This window comes from Aspergillus tubingensis (assembly GCF_013340325.1).
Source record: "Aspergillus tubingensis WU-2223L DNA, scaffold_2, whole genome shotgun sequence".
NCBI classification, from domain to species: Eukaryota; Fungi; Ascomycota; class Eurotiomycetes; order Eurotiales; family Aspergillaceae; genus Aspergillus; species Aspergillus tubingensis.
The window spans coordinates 1,051,762-1,076,595 of record NW_023336276.1 but is presented as its reverse complement, the minus strand read 5'-3'; the positions used below and the strand labels follow the sequence as shown (position 1 = coordinate 1,076,595).

The window sequence follows — 24,834 nt, the reverse complement described above, 5'->3', positions numbered from 1 at the left end:
CACATCGCCAAGGAGACATATAAGCAAAAAATGGCCCCTCTCGTCTCCTCCCTCGCCCTGCGCACGCTCCGGACTCTTGTCCAGCGTCCCGCCGCTATCAAATCCACTACCTCCTGCTCCATCACCACCCTCGCCGCCGCTCCCCGACGACCTTTCCAGCCCGTCCTCCGCACGCCCACTGCAGTTGCTGCTGCAAGCAAGATCTCCGTCACATCCTCTTCTTCCTCCATTCTCCGGCAATTCTCCACCTCCCCGTTCCGCCAGGCTACCTACAACCAAGTGCGGCGCGGATGCCGTACTGCGCAGCGCGCACGTCGCTCTCGGTCTCCGGCGCTGATCGGCCGGTCTCAGATGAAGGGAGTGTGTTTGAAGACGGGTATTACGAAGCCCAAGAAGCCGAACTCTGGTGAGCGGAAGACGGCGAGAGTTAGGTTGAGTAGTGGGAAGGTTGTTACGGCTTATATTCCTGGTGAAGGTGAGTTCGCTTTTCCTCTCCGCTTTGGTCTTTGTGGGATTGGGTTGGGGATGAAGAGAATGAGAGTAGATGGGAATAGTGGAATTGGATGAATGAGGCTAATTTGTCACTGTGTGTAGGACACAATATCCAGCAGCACAGTGTCGTTATGGTGCGTGGTGGTCGTGTGCCTGATTGTCCTGGTGTGAAGTACCATTTGGTTCGTGGTGCGATGGATTTGGTAGGTTCATTCTCTGCGATTGGGTTTTTAGGGATTGGGGGCAGTTTGCTAACTTCTTTCAGGGTGGTGTTGCTTCTCGGTTGAACAGTCGGTCGAAGTATGGTACGAAGAAGCCTAAGAAGGATTAGTTGGGTGTGAGGGATGTTGCTTGTGCTTGATTACATTTTTTGGTATTGTTTGTATCATTACATCGTGCTTTGACGGATCTTTATATCGTTGTTATCATTAGAACACGGCTATGTACATTTATGAGGCTTGCCTGGCTACAGAGCAGTTATTTTCCTTTCCCAGTTCATCCCGACTCCATCCAGTACATCCTGCACACGATCTCTGTACCTTGCAACCCCTATACCCGGAATATAGAGAAAAAATGATGCGCGCTTGTGAAGTGAAGTTCCCGACAATCTTATAAACACATGACACCCTCGTCCGGAAATCAAGAAATGAAGAATATTTTTCAAATGTTGTGAACCTGCGCCCAGCATACAGCAGGATGGTTGGAAATGGTTCGGTAATGAGCTGGGAAGTGTCCCGTTAGTGGACGTTTTATGCCTGGACAATGTCACTCCACCTTGCTTGGTGAAGAGATGTCCGACTTTGCTGATCACATGCACGGCCAACCTTGCGCTGCGCAAGGACAGAATTTGCATTTACTTTTTGAGTGATATAATCAGTCATGAGCCCCTTAGCTCTCATTCTCGTAGCCCTTAGGCTTATCCATGTCGTTGGTTTGGAAGAACCGGGACGTGCCTGTACGTTGCTCGTTAGTTATGATGCCCCAACGGAAGGAGAGAGGGGAACTTACAAGAGTATCCCTTCCAGTCAAAGTTGTCCTTGGGGTTGCAGTGGCACTTCAAGTCCAGCCTTAGCTGCTCGCCAGTCGGGCAGTGGGTGAAGGGGACATGGTAGTAGCCAATTTCGTTGAAGAAGTGGATCTGCTCTTTCTTCAAGAGAAGTCCCGCGGCGATAGAGTGCACCGGAGCATCGCCCCAACGCTCGTAGAAGAAGCCACCAGCGTGGTCGAGCGTCTCAAAGTAGTCAATGTATTCCTTGGACCGCAGCCATTCCAGACTTCCAATCTCAAAGTTGGACCACTACAAACTGGTTAGTTAAGCCAGCGGAGAGATTAAAGGGTAATACTCACGAAGTGACACTTGTTGTAAGTCTTGCCGCCATCGTCACTCAAGAAACTCATGGAGTTGCCGTCTGCGATATGCTCCGGGTGCTCCTCCATGAACTTTTGCACCGTACCCCACAGGCTCGGGATGGTGTCGTAATACTCGTACAGACTCAGCACGAAGCTGTACTTCTTGTCGTTCTCTTTCACGTAACGGAACGGGTCAAAGCTGACATCACAGAAGAGCTCAATGCTAGGCTCCACGCGCCAGTAGTACTCATAGTTCAGCATCAGCGGGTGCCGGAAGAAGAATCCGGATTCATAACGGCACATGTGACGGTAGCTCTCCGAGTCGCCGTAGATGATCTTCTTCTCTCCCATTTCCTGTCGGACCTTCTTCGCCTTATCCTGGTCAATCCACTCGGGATATGACCAATGTTCCTTCGGGATCACGCCATAGAACGTATTGCCGGAGATCAAGGCTGAGGTGACCTTCTTGAACTCGTCATCGAAGGGCTTGTCGTTCAAGAACACCCAATCGTAGTGATAGTTGTGGTTAAAGCGGTCTTCCACCGTCCGGATGGACTTAACCATCTCCCAAAGATCCGTGTTGCGAGCGAGGGTCACGAAGGTGGCGTTCACGCGATCCGTCGGGATGTCTTTGATCGGTCCACTTGATGACAGCGCATCATTTTGCGAGGAGTGAGAGGAGGAAAAGGTGTCTTTGTAGGTCGCGGGGTTCAACTTGGTGCCGATGTTCTCGGGGATTGGGATAGCGCTCCTAGAGATGAAAAAGAAGACGGCCAACCCCTTGAAGCCAGTCAGTGATGCGAAAGGGGTTTCTGTGGCAGGCCAGACACACTCACCGTGATGGCGAACAGAAGATATCGCAATGGCCCTATAGCCATGATGTGAAGGGCACTGCGCAGTGCCGAAGCGTCGGTGAGGAGGTGGGAGGAGCAATGGTTAGATGCGCAGGGCTGAATACGGGTGCCTGTTGCGCAGTGTCGGAGAACAAAGGAGGACGGATAGTGAGGATCAAGATGCTGATGAAGTTGACAAACGAATGACGGACAGCTAGTGTGTAAGTAAGGAAGAAATCCGACAGATGGGGCCTCCCTCGATCTAGGCAGTTGTGACAGGCCCGGTGAGAAATGCGCCTCCCAGATATTCTTGGGAATCTATGGGCGATCGGTAACGACGATGCAGATGATGGACCCGCGGCGCATCAGGTAAAGATTAAAGTTAGTTGGCAATTCGGGGCACTGGTTGTCGATCCTGACCACGGCGCTCGTGCTTCCCCAACCGTTCTTTATTAGAAAAAGTTGAGTCCGACAGAAATATTTAAGGAGATGGAAGATCAAATGTGGGAGAAAAAAGGCAGATGTCAACAAAGCGCCAGCGTACGTTGGCAGTCTAGCCTATTCGCCCCGGTATGGTGAGGGCGACGTAATTTCCCCCATTATTGGCCGGGCCACGTACGTCGCACCGATTTTGAGCCACCCAGTGGATGCGTGAGATAAGAAAAGTATACATTCTGACATTTAATATCTACAAGGAGGAAACTTTTACTCTTTCGTAGGGAGGGGTCTATACCAAAGATGACGTTAAGGAAGGGATGCGATCGGTGCTTCAGTGTATCAGTCCATCTGGCTGGGCGTCGATCCCATCCTGCCTTGGGGTTTGGGGACCACATACATACATACTCCCTATAGGGCGAGATGAGGACCAGATAGTATAATACATGCAAAGCACTGCCCCGGATACTACTTCATAAAGTAGACAATTATCCGTGTACTCCGAGGGCTTTAAGAGTGTGGTGTGATATAGATAGATACAAAAAGGGGTCGTTCTCATATCTACAAAGTCCATTATCTTCCGAGTCCAACGGAGACAACAGGAGACCTGATGACTAAGGGGCAACCGCTTCCCCGTGATGCGGTGGCTAATTGTATGCCTTAATGCCTTAATGTCTTACTGCCTCAGGCTTTCAGGCCACAGCGGACTAAGCTAAAGCGGGTGATATCAGACCGGCTGTGAACCTCATCCCGCACTACCCAATTATGCCGCGGTGGTAATTCTCGCCCTCTTCCTACACCCACTGCCTCCCCCCCACCCCCCGCTTCCCCCGAAGATGTCCTTCTTCGGCTTTAATACCACCCTGCCTAGGGATCGAGCTCCTGCGGGTGAACAGAGGGGTATCTTCGACACCCCTGATCCGTTCGCCGAAGTTGCCCGCGCCAGACTGGCAGCAAACTTCCGAGACGACAAGGATGACGACGTGTAAGTCTCCCCCACTCTGCTTCACTTAAATCAATTGAGACAACGGGGGCCATGGAGCTGACCAGCGGCGCTTTCTTTCAATTGCTATAGCATCGACTTTGAGGATACGTACGATGGCCTGGGAGACCAACTGGACGATGACCAGGATGCGTTCAACGATGACACGTTTGGTGGCGGCTTCGACACCGGCCCGGTTGGAAAGGATTTCGACTTCTTCGGAAAGACTGCTCAGGTCGCGGATGTGATCGGAGAGGAGCAGATCCGTTACAGCCTTCAGAAACCCGGTGCGCCTGCGACCGCTCCTTCGCAACCCACGGCCGATACTGCTCTGCCAGACACTGCGGACCAGAAGCCCAAACGGTCTGGCTATGAGAAGTACAACGACCCGGGTTACATCCCCGATCTTCAGGCCAAGTCTAGCGTCTGGGGCATGTCAAAGAAGCCGGAACAGCATTTCCAGCAACAGCTGCAGCAGCTGCAGCAGCCCACGCCCCAGATGGTAGCGCAAGCAAAGAAGATGCTGAGTCTCGAGGAGGTGGAAGCGCAGCTGCGGAGACAGGGTCCATCTTCGCTTCCCGCCCAAATCCCGCTGTCCCTTCCGCAGTCGATGCCAGAGCCCACTCAGCCTCTCCAGCGAGCTCAGATGCCCCCTCTGCCCGAAGGCTTCCCGCAGCTGCCGCCTGAGATTCTACAGGCCCAGTTCGCCAAGGGTGTCCCACCGGCACTGTTGCAGCACCAGCCACCCATGGTTCCGGAGCCGTACCCGCTCCCTCCAAACCTGCCGATTCATATGCTGCAAAATGCCAACTTGCCTCCTCAGCACATGGTGCCTCCCCAACGTCAGGCGATGCCACCGGCGGCTCAGCGACCCCAGCAGCAGCAACCGCCCCTGCCCCAAGCTCCCCGTGGTAACAACGCGCAACTGCCCGTGATCACCAACTCCCAGCAGTTGATGCACCTGACGGAGGAGCAGCGCGTAGCGTACTTGATGGAAGATGCCAAGCGTGCGAAGCGCAACCACAAGATCTTCCTTCTGTCCAGGGGTAACGGACTGATGACCCCGCAGGACAAGAACTTCATCACCCGGATCCAGCTTCAGCAACTAGTCGCTGCTGCTGGTAACGTGGCGGACTCTGATGCAGAAGCTGTCTTGGCAGAGGACTTCTATTATCAGGTCTACAGCCAGATCCGGGGTGCGCCGCGGCAACATCCGCACCAACCTCTTGGTCACTTTGCGCAGACATACCTTCTCCAGACAGGCAACAGGCTCGGGGGCCATGGCTCTCGCCGGCAGTTCCAGAGCGCCGACAACCACATGCAGAGAATGCAGCAGCAGGTCCAGCGTGCGGTGGAGGCTGCTAAGCAGAAGCCTAAGAATAAGCAGCTTATCATCGAGGGCAGCTTGGGTAAGATCTCTTTCAGCAACGCTAAGACGCCAAAGCCCATGCTCAACATCAAGCGTCCGGAGAGCTCGGAGGGCGCTAAGACGGTGAAGAAGCCGCACACTGATTTGAGCGTTAGCGATCGCAAATCAGTCCTGACCAACCTGGAGAGTGTATACAGCACGCTTATGGATATGGAAGACATGGAGCGCACGATGCCTCCCCCGCCGGATGAGAATGATCCCGAGGCCATTCAGAAGCACATGGAATGGAGACAGAAGATCCGTTCGCTCAACCAGAAGCTGTGGCGCAATCTGAAGGTCATGGAACCCATTGTTCCCAACACCAACACACCCCACCCGTTCATTGCCTTCCTTGCTTATCCCAAGGGCAAGAAGGCCATTCCCCGCATTTTCCGCCACATTGATCAGGAGCAGCGCGTTACTATTCTTACTATGATTGTTGTACACTTGGATTCTCTGGACGTTGTCCGACGCGCCCAGCCTGTTCCGGGTGAGACTCAGCCCTCTCTGGCCGTTCGGGAAGCCATCGAGCTTTTCTCTCAGGCCGTCATGCCCAGTCTTCTGGGATACGTCAACGAGGCGCCATTCAATATCATCATTGGGTTGCTGGGGCTTGTCATTGCGCAGACGCATGTCCAGATGATCTCGAGGACCCGCATTGGACTTGGAATCTTGACCATGCTTCTCAGTCGCGCCGAAATTGTGAAGGAAGCTGGACAGGCTACGGAGCGGGACTGGCAGCAGTGGGTTGAGAAGTTCAATGTGTTGTTTGACACCCTTGAACCTACCTTTGCGGATATCTTCCCCAGCGCGATCAATGCTGGCGACGACATGTATGTTTGGCAGTTCTTGGCGGCCGTTGGTATCGGAGCTAGCCCCGAACAACAGCAACGCCTTGTTATTGCGGTCAAGTAAGTTCAACCCCCTCGTCTACATGGTTTACATTGTATTAACCGTTCTACAGGGACCGGGTGATGGAGACGGTGACTTACAGCAAGACGCTTCCTGCCGATATGGCCAGCGCGCGTCTTGGCAACGTCAACCTCTTCATGCGGGCTATTGGCCTCGATGTTGAACTTCTAGGTTAGATGACGGGGGCGAACTCCACGAGATACTTCTTTCGCTGGCCAATTCCTACAGCTCCTTGGGCAGGCTGTTGCCCCGATTATGCGTTATCCAGGACCGGACAGAAACCTATCTCAGTATCAATCGTGAACACCCGAGTCCCAACATGACAGGATCTGTTAGGTGGACTCCGGGCAGATGTCCTTAGTGAAGTTGGCCTATACTTAAAGACCGATACCCGGTAAACGGGTGCTCGGGAGGGGACAACTGGCTGAAAGGTCAGTTGTTCTCTTGAGACGCGAAGCCGAGGTATGACGGCGTGCGATTGCAGCCGAATAATGGCACTGGCGAATGAAGCGCGTGCGACCAGTGATGTATTATGTACGCATCACCATGATTCTTATGTTCCGTCCCACGACATGTTTGGTGGGTCTGTCAATAGTGATGTCTTCTAGCTATGTCTTCATGTGTTCTTTTCAATCCTATTTCTCTTATTTTGGAAAATTCTTGTCGGTAGCCGTGGGTTTTGTATGGATCAGCCGAGTAGCCTGGCCCTGCAATGTGGAGGGACAGGCTTATCCACCTTATCATTTCATATTCACCGGCAAATCTCCAGCCTTGTCTGAGGCAGTGCACCATCCCGATCTATCTCAACCACTGACTTCATCTCCAGCTGTCTGCAGACCCCTCCAAAGATGGCATTTTCACCTCTTCTCCGGATCGATTCCAATATGGTTGGATGATCACCAATCCCGTCGCATCACCATAACTCAGACCACGTACGGTATTCGCAATGAAAGATGATGCCAACATGTAGTTGTAAAGCCTTGACGATCTTGCAACAAATGCAGGTGCGCCCACATGACCAATTCCCTTTGTTTCCATGTATCCATCCGCGCTCTGAAGGCGCCATTTGCTCCGCCTCACACACCATCCCTCGGTCTAAGGAATAACCAACAAGTGAGCCATAGTCCTGACATGCATTGGGAGCCAGGGTGTCCGGGTACTCGAGGTAACTATAGATGTGGTACCTTGCATATTAGTGAGCGGCCTCGAGTGGCCTTGAGAGTCCAACAAGTCCTCAAAACAATGGAAAAATCAGTGGCTGAAGCTGAAAGATTGACTCGTTCGAAACAATCACAGGTGCAGAGACGAACCTGCGAATTATCGTTATCCCGAGAAGTCTGTTCATCGCTGGTTAAGCGCCGTGCACGAGCTTAGCGGCTCTCCCTGGACGCTAGTTGCATAGTCACCTTGTGCTAGCCAGCTTAGTGACAGCCCCAACAGTACTAATGCAAGGCTACATGTTGCCTCATGCCCTGACCTGTGGTACTCTCCAGGATAATCCTTGCAAAGTTGGTAAATACGACTGAAGCGCGTTCAGCCCATCAGCACTAATGCTGTTGCTGTCACACAGCAACTTACTTGGGGACAAAACGTGGATCGGTTGTGATTGTCACCAACTCCGTTTATACTGTACGCGGATCCACTTAACTAGTCGGCTAAGCCTAATATTTGAGATAAGTTCAAGTTCCGCCTATAAGACAGGAGTAATAATGATGATCATCTTTGGGAACGTAAAATTGGATCCAATATGGACCAACGTGGCTTTCAACGTCGACGTTGGAAGGAACGATGAGTGTTGGCAGGTGACAGACCAATTTGCATCTCTCGTTCTGGTTGCATTCTCATATAAGATCGATCTTGGGTTCTGAGCTCTCCCAGTGAATGCTTAATGAAGTTGAGTAGATGGACGATCTCTGAGCCAATCTTACTATACACGCCCTCGCTTAGCGATCTACTTACTTTAAATTTCGATAATGCTGGAAAGTGTGCTACGGTCTTTTCAGGATCAGCGGGAGAACCTAACAAGTACAGCCATCATGGATCTCTTGGGGTGTGTAGTCATCGCTCTAGCTGGCTACATCATTTACCAAGTTTGGTTTCATCCACTGTCCTCCTACCCTGGCCCATTTGTCGCCAAGCTGACCAACCTCTACTCGGTGGTCCACGCCATACGCGGCGATCGCCATGAGGACCTATACTACCTGCATCAACGCTATGGGCCCGTTGTGCGAATCGGCCCGCAGCGCGTTTCCATTCTCGATGCAAAGGCGTTGGAGCCCATCTACGGCTTTCATGCCAACGTTCAGAAGGCCAAGTCGTACACCATGTTTTATGGCGTGAGCATTTTCACTGCCATTGATCGCACGGTACATGCCCGCAAACGTCGTGTCATGTCTCATGCTTTTTCCAGCCAAGCATTACGTGGGATGGAACCTCATATCTTGTCAGCCATCCGCGACTGGTGTGCCGCTTTGGTAGATCGGCATCCCGATGAGCAGGTGCCATCTGCGCCCTCCAGTCCTGGCAGCTGGTCAAAGCCCAAGGATATGGTGCACTGGAGTGCCTGTGTGATCTTCGATGCACTTGGGGAGATCTGCTTCGGCAAGACATTCAACACCTCATACAGCGACGCCAACCACTTCTTCTTCCCGCTGATGGCCTTGAACCTCCGTATCATGAACATCTGTGGGCAGATGCCTATTCTACGCTCCCTGGGTTTCGAAAAGTATCTCCGGCGCGGCACCGTCGCCAATCGCCAGCGACAGATTGGTTTCTCCCGGCAGCAATTGCGGACTCGGCTGGCCGCAGAGTCCACCCAGCGTCGAGATATTATCTACTATCTGCAACAAGCACGGGACCCAAAGACCAATGAAGGCTATTCCGAGGCGGAGTTGATGTCAGAGGTTATGACATTGCTAGGAGCCGGTATGTACACAACCTCGTTTTAAGTGTGACTTTGCCCTGCTTAGTCCTTTGGCTGGAACTTACGGAGTTAATTATCAGGTAACGACACCACAAATACAACCTTAACCGCCATCTTCTACTACCTTGCTCATAATCCAGCTATCCTTGCTCGGCTAAGCGCAGAGATTCGTACCGTCTTCCCTACGCTGGAGGCGATCGTTGCCGGTCCGGCTTTGTCGCAGATGGCTTACCTCCACGCTTGTATCGATGAGACCATGCGTATATGCCCGCCTGTACCTACTGATCTGCCACGAGAAGTCCTCCCTGGAGGGCTTCGAGTAGGAGAGTGGCATTTTCCAGCCGGCACGATTGTCGCAGTCCCCACCTACGCGTTGCACCACAGTGAAGAACACTTCGACCGCCCCTTTGTGTACGATCCAAGTCGGTGGCTATTGTGTGGCAGCAAAGGCACTGAGCAAGGCGAGGGAGTGAGTGCTGAGGTGCTCAGTCGGCAGCGGCAGGCCTTCGCACCTTTTAGTATCGGACCGCGAGCGTGCATCGGGCGGAATGTAGCCATTCTGGAGCTCGAGCTGACTATTTCCCGGGCATTGTGGTTGTATGATATACGACTGGCACCGGGGAGGGAGCAGTTGGGCGTCGGCTATCAAGGAGAATACAAGATCAAGGACCATTTCGCGGTTGGAAAGGAGGGTCCGGTGTTGCAGTTTCGGATGCGACAGAAATGAGGTTGTTTCTTGATTGTTTCTCGGGCGGGAGTTCATGGTTCGCTTCAAAACAAGGTCATTCCCCATTCCATTATGGTTCCTAGCCAAGTGTTTCTGAAGGATGTGTACTGGCAAACCCTGATACATTCAGTTGTGTCTCGCCCCGATCGGGTCTCATGATATCATTGAACTATATTTATATCACCAAACATCAATCAAGCGTCTTTCAAACTTTGGTGGTGTCATTTACACTTCGAATCAACGGCTGTAGCGAGTATCTGACAGGTTGTAGCGCAATACCCATCGAGATGCCCGGAATGTACAGCTCGGCTTTGACTGATACGCAGACATGTCAGAAGCGTGATCACACATGCCCGTATTTTCAGCTGGCCAACTACTAGTTGGTATGTAGATTCAGACGGTGATAGCGCCTGCATGGGTAGCTCCATTGGCCTATTGAAGAAGACAGATAGCTGACGTGCTAAAGATGCAGCATTAGCGCTGCGACCCCGCGCCCTAGTTGGGGTTATTGGGTAACGAGTAACTAACAGCTCCTTATAGGCCCGGAAATATTCTATCTCCCACACCATTTCAGCGTGGAGAGAAATTACAGGGGATCATGATCAGTTGCAAGTCTCGGTGCGGTTCACGGTTACATCACACCGATGGAATGTATTGCTACTACTACACATCATCCCAGAGAGACTAAATGCGGAGGCTGGACGTGGCAATCTCACCTCCAATATATCTCTCCCGCATTCATAGGCGGGGTTTCTTCTTAGCGAATGCATCGCCTTGCTCTAGACACCAAGCTAGCTATATTTCCAGGTCATTTGTGGCACCTCTCAGCCCCAGACCAGCAGCTATCATGATCGGTGGTTGGTGAACCACTTGCTTCTCATCCCGTTCCCCTCTTCGACCATCTGCAAGGCCGACAGCGCTACGAGCAGATGCATTAGGGTGGGTGGGTATATGTTGCCGGTTCTTATAGTATTTATATTGTCGCTACACCATCACTGCCCATGTCAGATCTTTTGTTTCACAGCTTCAGATAATTGCCCTGGCATTTCATACAGCCGCCATGATGGCTCTGGATATCTCCCACATCTGGCTCGCCCTTGTCGGTATCGCAAGCTTTTACGTCTTGCGATCTATCTATCGCCTCTATTTCCACCCCTTATCTGGAATCCCTGGGCCTAAGCTCACAGCAGTTACGCATCTATATGAGTTCTACTATGATGTTATCTGCCATGGAAGGTTTCTGTTTCAGATCGAGAAAATGCATCAGCAATATGGTAGGTACAGAGAATTTCATCCAGCTGAAGCTTGGCTAACTCCTTCTTCAGGTCCAATTGTTCGCATCAACCCCCGTGAAGTTCATATCAGCGACCCCGCCTTCTACGATGAGATCTATGCCTCCAGCACTCGCAAACGCGAAAGGGACCCTCTGGCCTACGGCGCATTTGCGCTCCCCTACTCCATGATCGGTACGATCGGCCACGAACATCACCGCTTCCGACGCAACATCCTCAATGATTTCTTTTCCAAGCGGTCTGTCCTTGCCATATCTCCCTTCATCGAGGAGCGGGTGGGAAAGCTTATGGGGCGCTTCGAGGGGTTCTATCGCGATCAGAGTGTAGTTAATCTGAGCGATGCATTTGCCGCGCTGACTTCGGACGTAATCACCTATTACTGCTATGGAAAGCGCTGGGGATTCATCGAGGACAAGGACTTCCGCAGCGACGTTCACGGAGGTAATGAAGAGAATACTGGACTTGCCCACTTCAACCGCTTCTTTCCTTTTGTGCCGGAAACAATGCGCAAGATTCCGCTGCATCTGATGGCCCTATGTCTCCCCGGCAAGGCCGGTATGCTCCAGTTCCAGGGTTCCATTCTGAGTACGATATCCGAAAACACGCAGGATGGCTCCAAGGCATCGGGGAAGGGCGACCGGACCATCTTCAAGAGGTTGACGGACCCCAGCTTACCAGTCGCGGAAAGAAGCCAGCGTCGCATCGAGGACGAGGTGTTCACGCTTCTTGGTGCAGGCACAGAAACGACCGCGAGTACCTTGATGATCATGACCTACTATGTGTCGCGAGACAAAAGCATACGAGACAAGCTGCGGAGTGAACTGAAGCAGGTCCTGCCCACACCTACCAGTACAGCGACCTGGCCGGAGCTGGAGAAGCTGCCGTATTTGGTATGTCGTGAGCCTGCAACACTGATTTTCATCCTTACTGACTTGCACCTCCAGGCGGCCGTTGTAAATGAGTCACTAAGATTGTCCTATGGGCTGATTATGCGGCTGCCCCGCGTGGCACCGACTGAAACTCTGAAGTACAAGAACTATGTGCTTCCACCGGGGGTACGTTAATCTATCGCTCTGCTTTTGCAAACCTGTCATAAGCTAAAATCCTGGATAGACACCAATGAGCACTTCCACTTGGTTCGTCCATCGCGACCCATCCCTCTTTCCCGAGCCGGACAGATTCGATCCGGAGCGCTGGATCAAGGCTGCCGAGGAAGGGGTAAATCTAACACGATATATTGTATCGTTTATGAGGGGGAGTCGAGCGTGCATTGGGATGAAGTCAGTTCTGCCCCTACCGCTGTTGCAGTGTCTGCTACTAACGAGTTCAACAGTCTGGCATACATTGAGCTCTACCTGACTATTGCGCATGTGATGCGTCGGTTCAACTTTGATGTGGAGAGCACCGGCACGGAGAGTATACGCATCACATGCGATAGGATTGTTCCTGGGACGGAGAAAGGGTTGGTGCGGGTGTATGCAAAGGTGACGGATATGGTGGAGTAGCAAACAGTGAATTAAATATGATCAAAATCAGGATAAATGCCAATTGACTAACAAGTAACTTTGCTGTAGTAGTTATTTATATAGTACTACATCATCCTAGCAATTGATATCAAGACATCACCTCAAATAAACACTGCTCTAGTAAATATCTCACATCTACAGTAGCAGAACAACAGCACCATCCCCATCTTACGTAGCATGCATGCTATGATGCAAAGTAGAAGAAAAAAAAAAAAGAAATATGGATCAAAAAGCAATAAATTACTCAGGTCGTGCCCGGGTTCGAACCGGGGTTGTCGGAACTTCCGAAGCACAAGAAGTACTCAAAATCCGAAGGGATAACCACTACCCCACACAACCGCATGCGGATAGTTGTCACCTGCGATTTATGGTTCATCAGGCCACTACTTCATTCCAACCTCCACTAGTTTGCTCTTTGGAGTGAGGGATTATGCAGGCACATAAACTAACTAGTTACATTATGACATTATATTCTATTTCACTGTATACTATTCCTTAATATACTCCATACTACACAGGAATATACTACGTATCCTACCTGGAAGCTATTAGCAAGCAAGCAAGTAAACCAGTGGGGACTCGGACCAGAGAAGACCAGACCAGACCAAACCAACAAAGACCACCTGTTCGGGATGAGCATTAATTACTTCACAAGTAACTGGAGAAAATATACTAACAATGCATTGCATCTACCCCTGAAAATGACCAGACATATCTCATCAGCACATGGACCCTCCCTCATTTACCCTGATCATCATCGCCAATCGTCATCAGCAACAGACTCAAGTAGATAGGTTGGTAGGTATTAGGTATAGCAACCTGACACTCGCAGATCGTTTCCTTAATTCCGTAACATAATATCGCCCCTTAACAAACCATGGAATTTATTACAAGGTAGGAGGAGAAAGAGAAAGAGGCAAATGGCACTCAGCGTGACAGCCCACCCATGGTTGATTGGACCCTTGGGATCGGGTGGAAGCGGTCCACTTCAGCTGCTACTTTAGTACTTACTGATTGACTGAGTCGGAAGTGGGAACTGGGAACTTGAGGTGCCTTGGATCCACTGCTGAGTCTGGTTCCTGAGTCTGGCTGGTGCTGGTGCTGGTTAAAAGGGAAAATGAGAGAATAAGAGAATAATAGCATGGTGCCATCATACTAATAATACTATTGTTGTATTAGTATGGTACCTTGCAAGGAACAGGGCATATGTAGATAGTATCTGGAGGTGGTGCAATCAAGTCAATTAGCCGTGACGGACGGACTTGTCTCGGGCCGTGTGTATGTTTCAGTTTCTTTGTCTATCTATTCATCTATCTATCTACTTTGTATGATACTTAATTAGCCGATTGGAAGGAAGACTGTAAATGAATAAGATGATGATCAAACAAGGTATTATCTTTATGGATATGCAGTATGCACATGGCTGGATCTGGTTTGGAGGGGTAGAAAAACTCCGTAAGTCAGTACTTTTTTACTTTTATTTTGGCCTGAACTTTACTCCGATTGTTATGCAGCATTGTTGCATATATGCATGCATCTGCAGCTGTGATACTGATACATATACAAAACACAAAGTATTTTGAATCAATATCTGGATGGTGTGATGTGGTGGTGGTGGTGGGATGTGGGATAATAATGGCGGGGGGGAGAATTAATATGGATCGTCCCGTGGTTGAGGGCCGTTTACGTAGACTGTCTTGGTTGATCAGCAGGTGGGAATATGGTAATATGGGAATATGGCAAAAGGGGGTTTGTTAGAGAAGAAGAGTGAGAAAGGCAGACAGAGTAAGGCAGTAGAAGAGGCAATTAGGCAAGAAGAGTAACTCACTCACTCACCTGTACCTGAATATTACGGAGTAAGTACTTACTTGTGACTCCATTGGAAGCACCAATTGCGGCCGCCCCTTAAATATCCCGTCCCCGCCGCCCGACTTTCTTCCCCCCCAAATCTCCGTTTGCGCCATCTTACCTTTCCGTTTCATCTTCTTTCCATTTCCCTCTTCATCTTCTCTCTCTCTCTCTCTCTTCCTCTTTACCTACGACTCTATCTTTCCCTCTCATCCTTCATCCTAATCATACACCATCATCATGCCTGCTGGATCAGTTCTTGTCACCGGGTAAGCTTCCCATCAATGCCTTTGTCCCTCCATCCCACCCGCTGACCCCGCAATTTTCCCCCCAAACAGTGGAACGGGCTACATTGGCTCTTTCACCACCCTCGCTCTCCTCGAGGCTGGCTACAAGGTCGTCGTCGCTGACAACCTCTACAACTCCTCCGCTGAGGCCCTCAAGCGCATTGAGTTGATCAGCGGTAAGAAGGCCGAGTTCGCTCAGCTCGATGTCACCGACGAGGCTGGCTTCGACCGTGTCTTTGAGGCCCACCCCGACATTGACAGCGTCATCCACTTTGCTGCTCTGAAGGTGCGCTTCCCCTACTTTCCTCTTTTCTATACCGTTATCTGCCTCTGCGTCGATCTACCTCTCTGCATATCTCTCGCGCATCAATTGAGGTTCCTGGCTGACTAGTATCTAGGCCGTCGGTGAGTCCGGTGAGAAGCCTCTGGACTACTACCACGTCAACGTCTACGGCACCATCTGCCTCCTGCGCTCCATGGTCCGCCACAATGTCACCAACATCGTCTTCTCCTCCTCCGCCACCGTCTACGGTGATGCCACTCGCTTCCCCAACATGATCCCCATCCCCGAGGAGTGCCCTCTGGGCCCCACCAACCCCTACGGTAACACCAAGTTCGCCGTCGAGACTGCCATCACCGATGTCATCAACGCTCAGCGCAACAACGCCATCAAGGCCGGCAACGAGGCCGAGGCCCAGAAGTGGAACGGTGCTCTGCTCCGTTACTTCAACCCCGCCGGTGCTCACCCCTCTGGTATCATGGGTGAGGACCCCCAGGGTGTCCCCTACAACCTGCTTCCCCTTCTTGCCCAGGTGGCCACCGGCAAGCGTGAGAAGCTCCTCGTCTTCGGAGATGGTAAGTTTTTGCAGTAATATACTTCGTACTTAGCATCTAACTAACTCATCAGACTACGCCTCCCACGACGGAACCGCCATCCGCGACTACATCCACATCCTCGACCTGGCAGATGGTCACTTGAAGGCCCTGAACTACCTCCGCGCCAACAACCCCGGAGTCCGTGCCTGGAACTTGGGTACCGGCAAGGGCAGCACTGTCTACGAGATGATCCGTGCCTTCTCGGCGGCCGTGGGCCGTGACCTCCCCTACGAGGTTGCTCCCCGCCGTGCCGGTGACGTGCTCAACCTGACCTCCAACCCCACGCGCGCCAACAACGAGCTGGGCTGGAAGGCCGAGCGCACCCTCGAGCAGGCCTGCGAGGACCTCTGGCTGTGGACCCGCAACAACCCCCAGGGTTACCGCCAACAGCCCCCGGCCGAGCTGCTGGAGAAGCTGCAGAAATAAATAATGACCCCGCATATGCTTAGAATTTCTTCTTTTTCTTGCCAGGAAAATCGATAGAGACACGATTGGACTTGCTAATTGGATGACGAATTTCCTTTTTCCTTGTTGTATCTAGAGAGCAGAGCTTGATGTGATGTTGATGTAACTGTGATTTCGCCATGCAATATGCAGCGATAGGATAGACCTGAATCACGTAACTCTATCAATACAGATCAATGTGATAATGTACACCCAACCCTACCTAATCTATAAAATTACTTAGTATACACCTATTTCCCCTTCCGACTCCTCCTCGACCCGGGCGTCTGTTCCTTCGTCCCAGATCCAGACGCCTTATTCTTCTCCATCTGCTCTGCCACCTCCTTCTCCTTATTCGCCAACGCCCTCCGCACCGCCGACTCCCTCTCCTTAACCTCAATCAACTTCTCACTAAACTCCCACAACATCTTCCCGGCCTCCTCATCCTTGATCTCCTTCCTCGCCAAATCCACCTCCTTACACTCCTTAATCATCCACCCCCCTTCCCCACGTCCATACTCCGCCTCCATCGCCGCATACAACACACTCTGCGCCCCCTGCTGCGGCGACTTCAACACCAACCACCACACCGGCCACGTCACCAAATACAACAACAGTCCCCACAACGATCCCCCGGTCATCCACCTCCTCATCCCAGGCGTCCGACTAAACCCCGGATCCACCATAATCACCCGCGCACTGCACGGCTGGTTATCCGGCCTCTTAAACGCATTGAGATGTTTCTGGAACGATTGCGCAAACACCATCAGCGAGAGCTTGCTGAGTCCGTATAAACTGACCCCTTTAGCCGCCTTTTTAGCCTTGGGCTTGGCCTTTTCCCGTTGTAACTTCCCGTTCTTCATCACTACCCTCCTCCCATCCCCATTACCCCCACTACCCCCATTATCCCCCTGCGCAGCAGTAACAGCAGCAGCCTCCTCCACCTTCCTCAAATCCCACTTCGCGCCAATATAACTCGAACACGTGGTAAACACAACCCTCACATCCCGATGCGCCGGCTGCGCCCTCAACGCCGGCGAAAGTATACTCAGCAGATGGAAATTCGCCAGGTAATTCACCATCCACTCCTCGTCGATGCCGTCCACGGTCAGCTTCCGTTTCTGGGATACGGGCGGCGCTGCATTTCCGCAGAGAATCACCATGTCCAGGCGTCGCGGGGGCACATTATCGATCCATTTCGTGGCGAAGGTGCGGATGGAGTGTAAGGAGGAGAGATCGACTTGTTCTGCGTAGATTAGTTGGTTGTTGGTGCTCCGTCGGAGGTCCTCGATGTATTCGGAGAGGAAGATGTCGGTTGGTGGATGTTGCGTTAGGAGGATGATTTGGGCGCCGCGTGAGGCGAGCGCGGAGGTTACTTGGGCGCCGATGCCGGATGTGCCGCCCTGTTTTTCCCCCAGGGGGAATATATTAGTATTGATGGGGAATTGGGGATGGGGATAAGGGAGGGGGAGGGATTACAGTAATCATAACGACTTTCGAATGCATCAACCGCTCAGAGGTATTTCTAGCACCCCCGAAATAATATTTCAGGGCCGCGAGGAGCACCGCCCAGGGGAGGAGTTTTAGTATGCTCCATAGGTGTGGGATGGAGTTTGTGCCTTCTGTTATTGCTGTTGTGATGATGGGGATGGGCATTTTGCCGGAGCAACAACTATTGTTGGTTGTGGTTGTAGTGAAAGGGAGGGGAGGGAAGATAGACAGACGGAGGAGACAGATATGTCTGACGGAGTTAAGTCCAGACACTCCGTCGGAGGTTACGGTACATATCTTAGCGGCCGATCTCCCGCCACTTTGAGCTGCCTGCCATTACACTCCCTAACTTCCTTACTTCTCACTCACTATCCTACAAAGAAAAAGAAAAATAAAAGGGTATGGACAATGCCACCCAACAACAGAGAAATAGATAACGAAGAAGATGAAGACGAATACTTCCTCCCCCTGCAAGATCAACGAGTCTTCGGCGCAGGGATCCGTCGCAAGCGCGTGCCGTTCGTGCGCTCCTCCGAACAACATCAGCAACATCTCTCTACCACACGAGTATCATCCTCTGAGCCAGCAACCCCTTCTACTTCGACCGGGCAAAGTATAGCGAATAAATACCTCTCGATTGTTCTGTCGAAGTCGAAATCGAATCCGGCTACTCCTCCTACAGAATCACAACCTACACCGGAATCAGAACCGAGTTCGGATTCACGATCACATAGTGAGCAGAAGGAGGAAGGAGGAGAAGATGTTGAGATTTGTCCCGTGTGTAACCTTCCCTACACTACGCCTACACATGACACATCAGACGGAGGAATAGAAGGAGGAACAGGAGAAAGGAGGAGGCATATACATGAAGCTACACTCCCGCATCAACTGAGTCTCCCGCATTCGCATCCGCCGTCTCATCTTGATCGCACACGTCCCGGACTGCGCTACTTAGCTGCGTACGGCTGGGATCCGGATTCGCGGGTGGGATTGGGACCTCAAGGAAGAGAGGGAATACGGGAGCCGGTGAAGGGGAAGGTGAAGGAGGATACGGTGGGGTTGGGGGCTGTTGTTCCTGAGGTTAAGGATAAGAGTGGAGATAAAGGTGGGAGGGGGAGGGTGCAGAAGAAGAAGGTGTTGAATGCGAAGGAGGCGAGGAAGGGACAGTTGGAGGAGAGGAAGAAGGGGGAGAGGTTACGGGAGTTGTTTTTCCAGGATGAGGATGTGTTGAGGTATCTTCATGGGAAGTAGGTTGTGTTCTTGTTTTTTTATCATTGGTTTCGGGATGGGAGGCGTTGGTTGTTTGGTATATACCCAGGAGTTCGAATAAGTATTAGGGTTCTGCTGGTCTGCATGGTACATACATAGTCACTACATACACAGAAGATACTAGAGGCTAGTATTAATGTTCGCAGGAGGTGTGCTGCGGAACAAGGCTGGTTCAGTTGAAAGAATGGCCAAGGCTACCGGAAGAAGCGGTGCTTCTTTTCCTTCTTCTCTTTCTTCTCCTTCTTATCCTTCTCTTTCTCTGGCGGCGCTGCTCCGTTCGTTGCTCTGCCGTTCGGTCCCAGTGACATCGTCGCCAGCGCGGATGTCGGTGCCATCGGGTTCAGATTCACTGGGACCGGCTTCTTCACGGGCTGTGCCGGTGGCGGTGGAGCTTCCCGCTCGAAGAGATGCGCCGGCGCTGTGGGCTTGGGCCGTTCGGCGGGAATGTCGAGCCGGCGTCGGTCTACACTAAGATCGCCCACCTGGCGCAGGAACAGTCCGGGAGACAGCATGTGCGATGTGGCCAGGAACACGTCCTTGCCGCACGACTGCGAGATCTCGTAGCATGTGCGTGCCTCTCCATATGTAGCACCACCTGCCATGAACACGATGATCCGCTGTTTCGGCTGCTCGCCAGTAGACCGTGTCCGTGCCCACGTCGGTTTGGCACTGCGCAGCGACGCCTGGGACAAACTCTCTTGTTGTCCCGGCGAGTCGGCATCCGTGTGTGGCCGCGTGAACGGGAAGACGCCGGGGTCCAGCGTGCCGCGCACCAGCTCCTCCAAGATCAACTTGAGGTTCAGGTCGTAGCGCGAGAGACTTTCCTCTTCGTCGATGGGCCCAGACGGCGGCTTCCTGGTGAACAGCGGCTGCACGGGTGGCTTATCGTCCTTCAGAGGCTTCTCCACACGGGCTCCAAGTAGATCGAGGTTGGCTACAATTTCACCGTCCTGCGGTGCAAGTTGCGCGTGTGCCAAGAGCTTCCGGATATCACCCGCGAGGATGCCTCCCCGGTAGATAATGTAAAGCAGCAACAACCTCAGTCGCTCTGGCTGCTTGATCGCATCGTCGTCTAGCAATTGCACCAGCTGGGAAGCCAGGTTCTTTGCCTTCTTGTAGTTCTCGTCCATGCCGGTGGCGAAGCATTGTTCAACCGAGCTTACTTCGATGAGCTTGTGTTTCTGGAAGTAACTCATACACTCCTGCGCCATGTTAAGGTGCAGTGTATAAGCATCTCTTCCCTTTTGGAACTCTGTCAGGCCCGCCAGCATGTCCTTGATAGTGTTCACGTTCGCTTTATCATTGCTGCAGCGCCGTTAGTAAGGAAAGAAAGACCATCAACAGCCGTCACTCACTCTTCCGCAAACTGAGGGTTGGCAGCTCGGAACTTGGCAAAGTCTTCACCTAGCTTGCCGAGCACGTCCTTCATATGCATGTGGCGATACTCCACCCAAACACTGTCTTCTTCGTTGATCTCCATATCCTTGACTTCCTCGTTGTGGCTTCCCTCATTGATGACAGTCTTGTAAGTAACCTTGTCGCCATCGCTGATCGGAAGCAGATCGTGCACCATGGACTGATATGTAAATTCATGGAGCAAGGGCGCGACCAGGTCCATGGACCGATCCACGATCAACAGCACTCCGCGCGGTCTGGGAGACGGGGGCGGAAAGTCGCGCTGGAATTGCGCAAACTGATCCAGCTCGTTCTGAATGAACCGCGCCAGGTGTGAACACAGTACGCTGGCCTCGTGTGTCGGGGCCCGGGGGCGGTAGTACCGGATCACTGGGTACTCTCCTAAGCTCGCACAGAGCGACACAACCTGTCCAGTCAAAACCAGCTCAATATACACAGGTGGCCTAGCTCACCTTCTGCGCCAAACCCTCCAAGTGTGCGCGGATCAAGTGATTACAACCAGGGTGGAACAACACCGGAAAGCTCCACGGGTCTCGGAAGGTAATCAGGCGCGATTCCCTGGGGAAATAGTCGGCATTCATAATCTGAACATTGGCGATCTGGTCGCGAGCAATCTGGGAACGGTCCAATCTAGCGCGCTGTTGCGGATCGAGAACTGCGAGCGACGTCAGCACCAAGCGGCCATTCAGGAAGCAGGTGCCCGACATGATGTCCAAACCAACCACGCTTTCCGGTATCTCTTCCTCTCAAAGTCCGCCATAATACAGTCGACAATGTGTGGGAGGGGCGAGAGGATATACAGCGCATCCATCGTCGGATTGGGGGAGCGCCGATGCTCGATCTGCTCAACATCTTGCGGGAGGCCATTAGCGCCGCACCGGGACGACGAGGAATGAACAGAGGGTAACTTACTGGTGACATTGAGATTGAGAATATCATCCTCACTGACCGCATTGTCGATCAGCTTGCGACTGGTCTCGTCCACCACCAAGACCTTCCACTGTAGACAAATTGTCAGTTCTGCGGCGGGGTGGAACGAAGCGGGGGCCAAATCCACGGTAAGGAGAAGGGGAGGGGAAGCAATCGCACCTCATTACCCGCCGCATAACGGATCGTATTCAAAATAACTAGCAGATGAATAAATTAATATATGAATAGTCTATAAGTATAAGGCAGGGAATACTCACGATCACGCTGGATGTTGAGGATTGAGGAGCTCATTGTGGCTGACCGGCAGCCCTCACGGGGGCATAGACACTAGACTTCACGATTGCTGGGGAGGGGAATGACGGGGGAGCGGTAGGGAGGGAACCGGAAGATAAGGCACAGCCAGAGCCAGCAATGGAGGGGGGATGTAATGGAGAACAATACTCAGGGGCAGCCGTAATGGACACCAGCGATGCGGGCAGGCTATCTTTTTGAAACGTAAGTCGGGACTCAGGATATCCCCGAGACTGGAGACTGAGACAAGAAGAGACCCTCTTTCTGCTCTTTCTCCCCAGCGGGTCAAAAGCATCATTCTTCCTGTCTAATCTCCCGATCCGCCAGGCGGTGTGACCCCTCCCCTTCCTGTTCCGGTTAGTCGGCGGCGATCGTCAGCTGCAGGCAATGAGGCACCCAGGCACTCAGGCCGCCAGAAAAAGCCGATGGCGAATGATTGCCATCCAGATAGTATCCTCGGTTTTCAACAACTATTCCCTCCCTCGTGCGCGGTTGCAGGACGATGCGGTGATTGGTCTCTGACTGGTCAGGGGTTACTTGTTTCGGTTCCTTTTGGATCTCCCAAATCAGTCCTTCGTTTTTCTCTTCTCTTTCGCCTTTAACAGTTAAACTACATTTCCGATCTCCGCAGCACCCGCTCCGCAGCTTGATAGCAACGGCAATCATTCGATTTGACATTGCTCCCGGCACAGCTCGGTGGGATGCAGTCATGGAGTCGCAGAGGCAACTATTGCCTCTTCTGCACCTTCCAGTCGGTGTCACGTCCCGTCAGGACATTTGTGACATCTCCGGTGCTGCAGAGATCCGTGAGGCCTTCCAAGAAACAGCGCCATCTACAAAGCCTTGAAAAGAAAAATGAGGGAGCTACGGTACATATCCATCACCCTACCCCACTACTCGTCCATTATCTCTGATTTCAAATGGCTGACTTTTGATCTACGTATAGTCCTCCAAGAGATCTGCTCCCCCATCCTTCGCTTCGAAACGGAACACCCGACAAACGCTTGCAGCCAAAGATTTCGCAGGCGTCGTAACACACGCTTTGAGCATATACCGGCAGAATCTTACAGATAAAGATGACCCAGCTTTGGCTAATTGGGCCCGGTTTGAACGAACCATGCTGAACGCATGTAAACTAGACGAGCGAAAAAGTGTTGGTCCACTACGCCACATCAAGGATGCGCTGCATAGATCTTACCTCCAAAATGGTGTTCGGGGTTTAATCAACGAGCTGGAATTTCACATGTACGCAGAGGATGTCACGTCGAGATACTCAGCCCCCAATCTGGAAGCACAGAAGAAGGTGGCGGATTTGCGACGCCCGGCCGAGTGGTATCCGCAAGCGCGCGCTTTGCAGCGAACGATTCATCTGCACGTGGGACCGACAAATTCAGGAAAGACGTATCACGCTCTCAAGCGTTTGGAAGCATCCAAGCGCGGCTTTTACGCTGGTCCCTTGAGGTTGCTGGCACAGGAGGTTTTCCATCGCTTCCAAGCGAATGGAACTTCTTGCAGTCTCATCACTGGTGATGATGTCAAGATCCCTGAAGATGGAAAGCCCTCCAGAATTGTTAGCAACACCGTTGAGATGGTTAGCTTGGGAGATCAATATGAGGTCGGTGTTGTTGACGAGATCCAAATGATCGCGGACCCTCACCGTGGGTGGGCCTGGACTCGTGCCGTGCTCGGTGCGCGTGCCACGGAACTGCACCTCTGCGGTGAAGTCAGAGCTGTGCCTTTGATCAAAGAATTGGCTGCCTTGACTGGCGACAAGCTCGAGATCCATCGGTATGAGCGACTGAACCCGCTGAAGGTTCAGAACCGCAGTCTCAAAGGTGACCTGAAGAATCTCCAAAAGGGAGATTGCTTGGTTTCATTCTCTCGTGTCGGTATCCATGCATTGAAAGCAGACATCGAAAAGAATACTGGAAAGCGGGCAGCCATCGTCTATGGAAGTCTGCCGGCTGAGATTCGGACCCAGCAAGCCAGTCTGTTCAACGACCCTGACAATGACTACGACTTTCTCGTTGCTAGTGACGCCATCGGTATGGGTTTGAACTTGTAAGTTGTCTCTACATACTGTCTATGTATCGTGTCTAACTGTAGCAGGAGCTGCAAGCGCATCATTTTCGAAACGTTGATCAAACGCGTTCCCGGAGGCCTTCAGAGACTTAGCGTGCCTGAGATCAAGCAGATCGGTGGACGCGCTGGACGTTATCGGTCCGCCGCGCAACAGCAGCAGGATAGCGGCTCCGAGGAAGACACCAACGTCGGCTATGTGACTTCTTTGGAAGATATCGATTTACCGTATATTCGCGAGGCAATGGATAGCGAACCCCCACCGCTCGTGTCGGCTGGTATCCTTCCTCCTGACTCAGTCTACCAGAAAGTTGCGGCATACTTCCCGAGCAATGTTCCGCTAGAATACTTGATCAAACGCTTGATGGTGGTCTCCCAGGTCCACCCGCTGTTTTTCCTGTGTGACCCTCGCAACCAGCTGGAGAACGCCGAGGTCATCGATACTGTCGATGGATTGCGGACGGCAGACCAGCTTACATTCATGGCCTCACCTATGCACACCAGGCTCATCGCCGGCCGCGATGCTGCCATCGCTTTTATCAAATGCGTCGCAGAGCATTCCGATGGTCGTCTGCTAGACATCCAGGCGCTCAACCTTGAGATTTTGGAAGAGCCGGTCTCCGGTAACAAGGAGTACCTTAACGAGCTGGAGACCTTGCACAAATCAGTCATTTTGTATCTGTGGCTCAGTTACCGGTGTGGCGGAGTTTTCACGGATAGAACGTTGGCATCCCATGTCAAGCAGCTGGTGGAGGAGAGGATGGTCAGAGCGTTGACTGAATTCTCGGCCAACAAGAAGCTCAGAAAGGATGCCTCTCTCCGACGACAAATCGCGCTGCAGAAGCAGATTCAGGAGCAGAAACGGCTGCTCGCCGATGCAGATGTTGACTCATACGGCACCGAAGATGAGACCGCCGCTGTTGATCTGTCTGCTGACGAGGAGCAGATGGAAGAGCAGCTACAAGAGCAGTCCGAAGAATCTGGAGAAGCTCCCCAAGCGCGCGCTGCATAGATACCATATAC

At 52.2% G+C, this 24,834-nt stretch overlaps 10 protein-coding genes and 1 non-coding gene across 11 annotated transcripts; 7 read left to right on the top strand and 4 right to left on the bottom strand.

Annotated features, from left to right (window-relative positions):
• Window positions 1-30: 30 nt before the first annotated feature.
• Window positions 31-823, top strand: AtWU_00937 (mitochondrial 37S ribosomal protein uS12m; the record flags this gene model as incomplete). Its single annotated transcript, XM_035496052.1, has 3 exons — window positions 31-475; window positions 595-695; window positions 758-823. The coding sequence occupies 3 exons, from the start codon at window positions 31-33 to the stop codon at window positions 821-823; spliced, it is 612 nt and encodes a 203-aa protein (XP_035351945.1).
• Window positions 824-1,380: 557 nt separating this feature from the next.
• Window positions 1,381-2,720, bottom strand: AtWU_00936 (glycosyltransferase family 15 protein; the record flags this gene model as incomplete). Its single annotated transcript, XM_035496051.1, has 4 exons — window positions 1,381-1,445; window positions 1,501-1,789; window positions 1,840-2,622; window positions 2,679-2,720. 4 exons carry the CDS (start codon window positions 2,718-2,720, stop codon window positions 1,381-1,383), a joined length of 1,179 nt encoding a protein of 392 aa, XP_035351944.1.
• Window positions 2,721-3,946: 1,226 nt separating this feature from the next.
• Window positions 3,947-6,588, top strand: AtWU_00935 (deadenylation-dependent mRNA-decapping factor PAT1; the record flags this gene model as incomplete). Its single annotated transcript, XM_035496050.1, has 3 exons — window positions 3,947-4,095; window positions 4,186-6,411; window positions 6,465-6,588. 3 exons carry the CDS (start codon window positions 3,947-3,949, stop codon window positions 6,586-6,588), a joined length of 2,499 nt encoding a protein of 832 aa, XP_035351943.1.
• Window positions 6,589-8,385: 1,797 nt separating this feature from the next.
• Window positions 8,386-10,062, top strand: AtWU_00934 (cytochrome P450; the record flags this gene model as incomplete). The annotated part of the gene is made up of 2 exons (XM_035496049.1): window positions 8,386-9,337; window positions 9,416-10,062. The coding sequence occupies 2 exons, from the start codon at window positions 8,386-8,388 to the stop codon at window positions 10,060-10,062; spliced, it is 1,599 nt and encodes a 532-aa protein (XP_035351942.1).
• A 1,060-nt stretch (window positions 10,063-11,122) lies between these two features.
• AtWU_00933 (cytochrome P450) lies at window positions 11,123-12,859 on the top strand (the record flags this gene model as incomplete). The annotated part of the gene is made up of 5 exons (XM_035496048.1): window positions 11,123-11,336; window positions 11,388-12,244; window positions 12,299-12,409; window positions 12,468-12,634; window positions 12,688-12,859. The coding sequence occupies 5 exons, from the start codon at window positions 11,123-11,125 to the stop codon at window positions 12,857-12,859; spliced, it is 1,521 nt and encodes a 506-aa protein (XP_035351941.1).
• A 267-nt stretch (window positions 12,860-13,126) lies between these two features.
• AtWU_t26 lies at window positions 13,127-13,219 on the bottom strand. The gene is made up of 2 exons: window positions 13,183-13,219; window positions 13,127-13,161 (listed from the first exon to the last, which is right to left on the bottom strand). It is a non-coding gene; the product is annotated as a tRNA-Gln (tRNA).
• Window positions 13,220-14,968: 1,749 nt separating this feature from the next.
• Window positions 14,969-16,317, top strand: AtWU_00932 (NAD-dependent epimerase/dehydratase family protein; the record flags this gene model as incomplete). Its single annotated transcript, XM_035496047.1, has 4 exons — window positions 14,969-14,997; window positions 15,067-15,301; window positions 15,414-15,870; window positions 15,923-16,317. The coding sequence occupies 4 exons, from the start codon at window positions 14,969-14,971 to the stop codon at window positions 16,315-16,317; spliced, it is 1,116 nt and encodes a 371-aa protein (XP_035351940.1).
• Window positions 16,318-16,586: 269 nt separating this feature from the next.
• On the bottom strand, window positions 16,587-17,991 carry AtWU_00931 (putative oxidoreductase; the record flags this gene model as incomplete). The annotated part of the gene is made up of 2 exons (XM_035496046.1): window positions 16,587-17,738; window positions 17,815-17,991. 2 exons carry the CDS (start codon window positions 17,989-17,991, stop codon window positions 16,587-16,589), a joined length of 1,329 nt encoding a protein of 442 aa, XP_035351939.1.
• Window positions 17,992-18,234: 243 nt separating this feature from the next.
• Window positions 18,235-19,077, top strand: AtWU_00930 (putative G-patch domain protein; the record flags this gene model as incomplete). Its single annotated transcript, XM_035496045.1, has 1 exon — window positions 18,235-19,077. The coding sequence occupies one exon, from the start codon at window positions 18,235-18,237 to the stop codon at window positions 19,075-19,077; it is 843 nt and encodes a 280-aa protein (XP_035351938.1).
• Window positions 19,078-19,289: 212 nt separating this feature from the next.
• On the bottom strand, window positions 19,290-21,732 carry AtWU_00929 (Sec1 family protein; the record flags this gene model as incomplete). The annotated part of the gene is made up of 7 exons (XM_035496044.1): window positions 19,290-20,400; window positions 20,451-20,917; window positions 20,964-21,166; window positions 21,217-21,363; window positions 21,424-21,511; window positions 21,601-21,638; window positions 21,699-21,732. 7 exons carry the CDS (start codon window positions 21,730-21,732, stop codon window positions 19,290-19,292), a joined length of 2,088 nt encoding a protein of 695 aa, XP_035351937.1.
• Window positions 21,733-22,433: 701 nt separating this feature from the next.
• Window positions 22,434-24,823, top strand: AtWU_00928 (ATP-dependent RNA helicase SUV3; the record flags this gene model as incomplete). The annotated part of the gene is made up of 3 exons (XM_035496043.1): window positions 22,434-22,601; window positions 22,679-23,793; window positions 23,842-24,823. The coding sequence occupies 3 exons, from the start codon at window positions 22,434-22,436 to the stop codon at window positions 24,821-24,823; spliced, it is 2,265 nt and encodes a 754-aa protein (XP_035351936.1).
• Window positions 24,824-24,834: the final 11 nt, after the last annotated feature.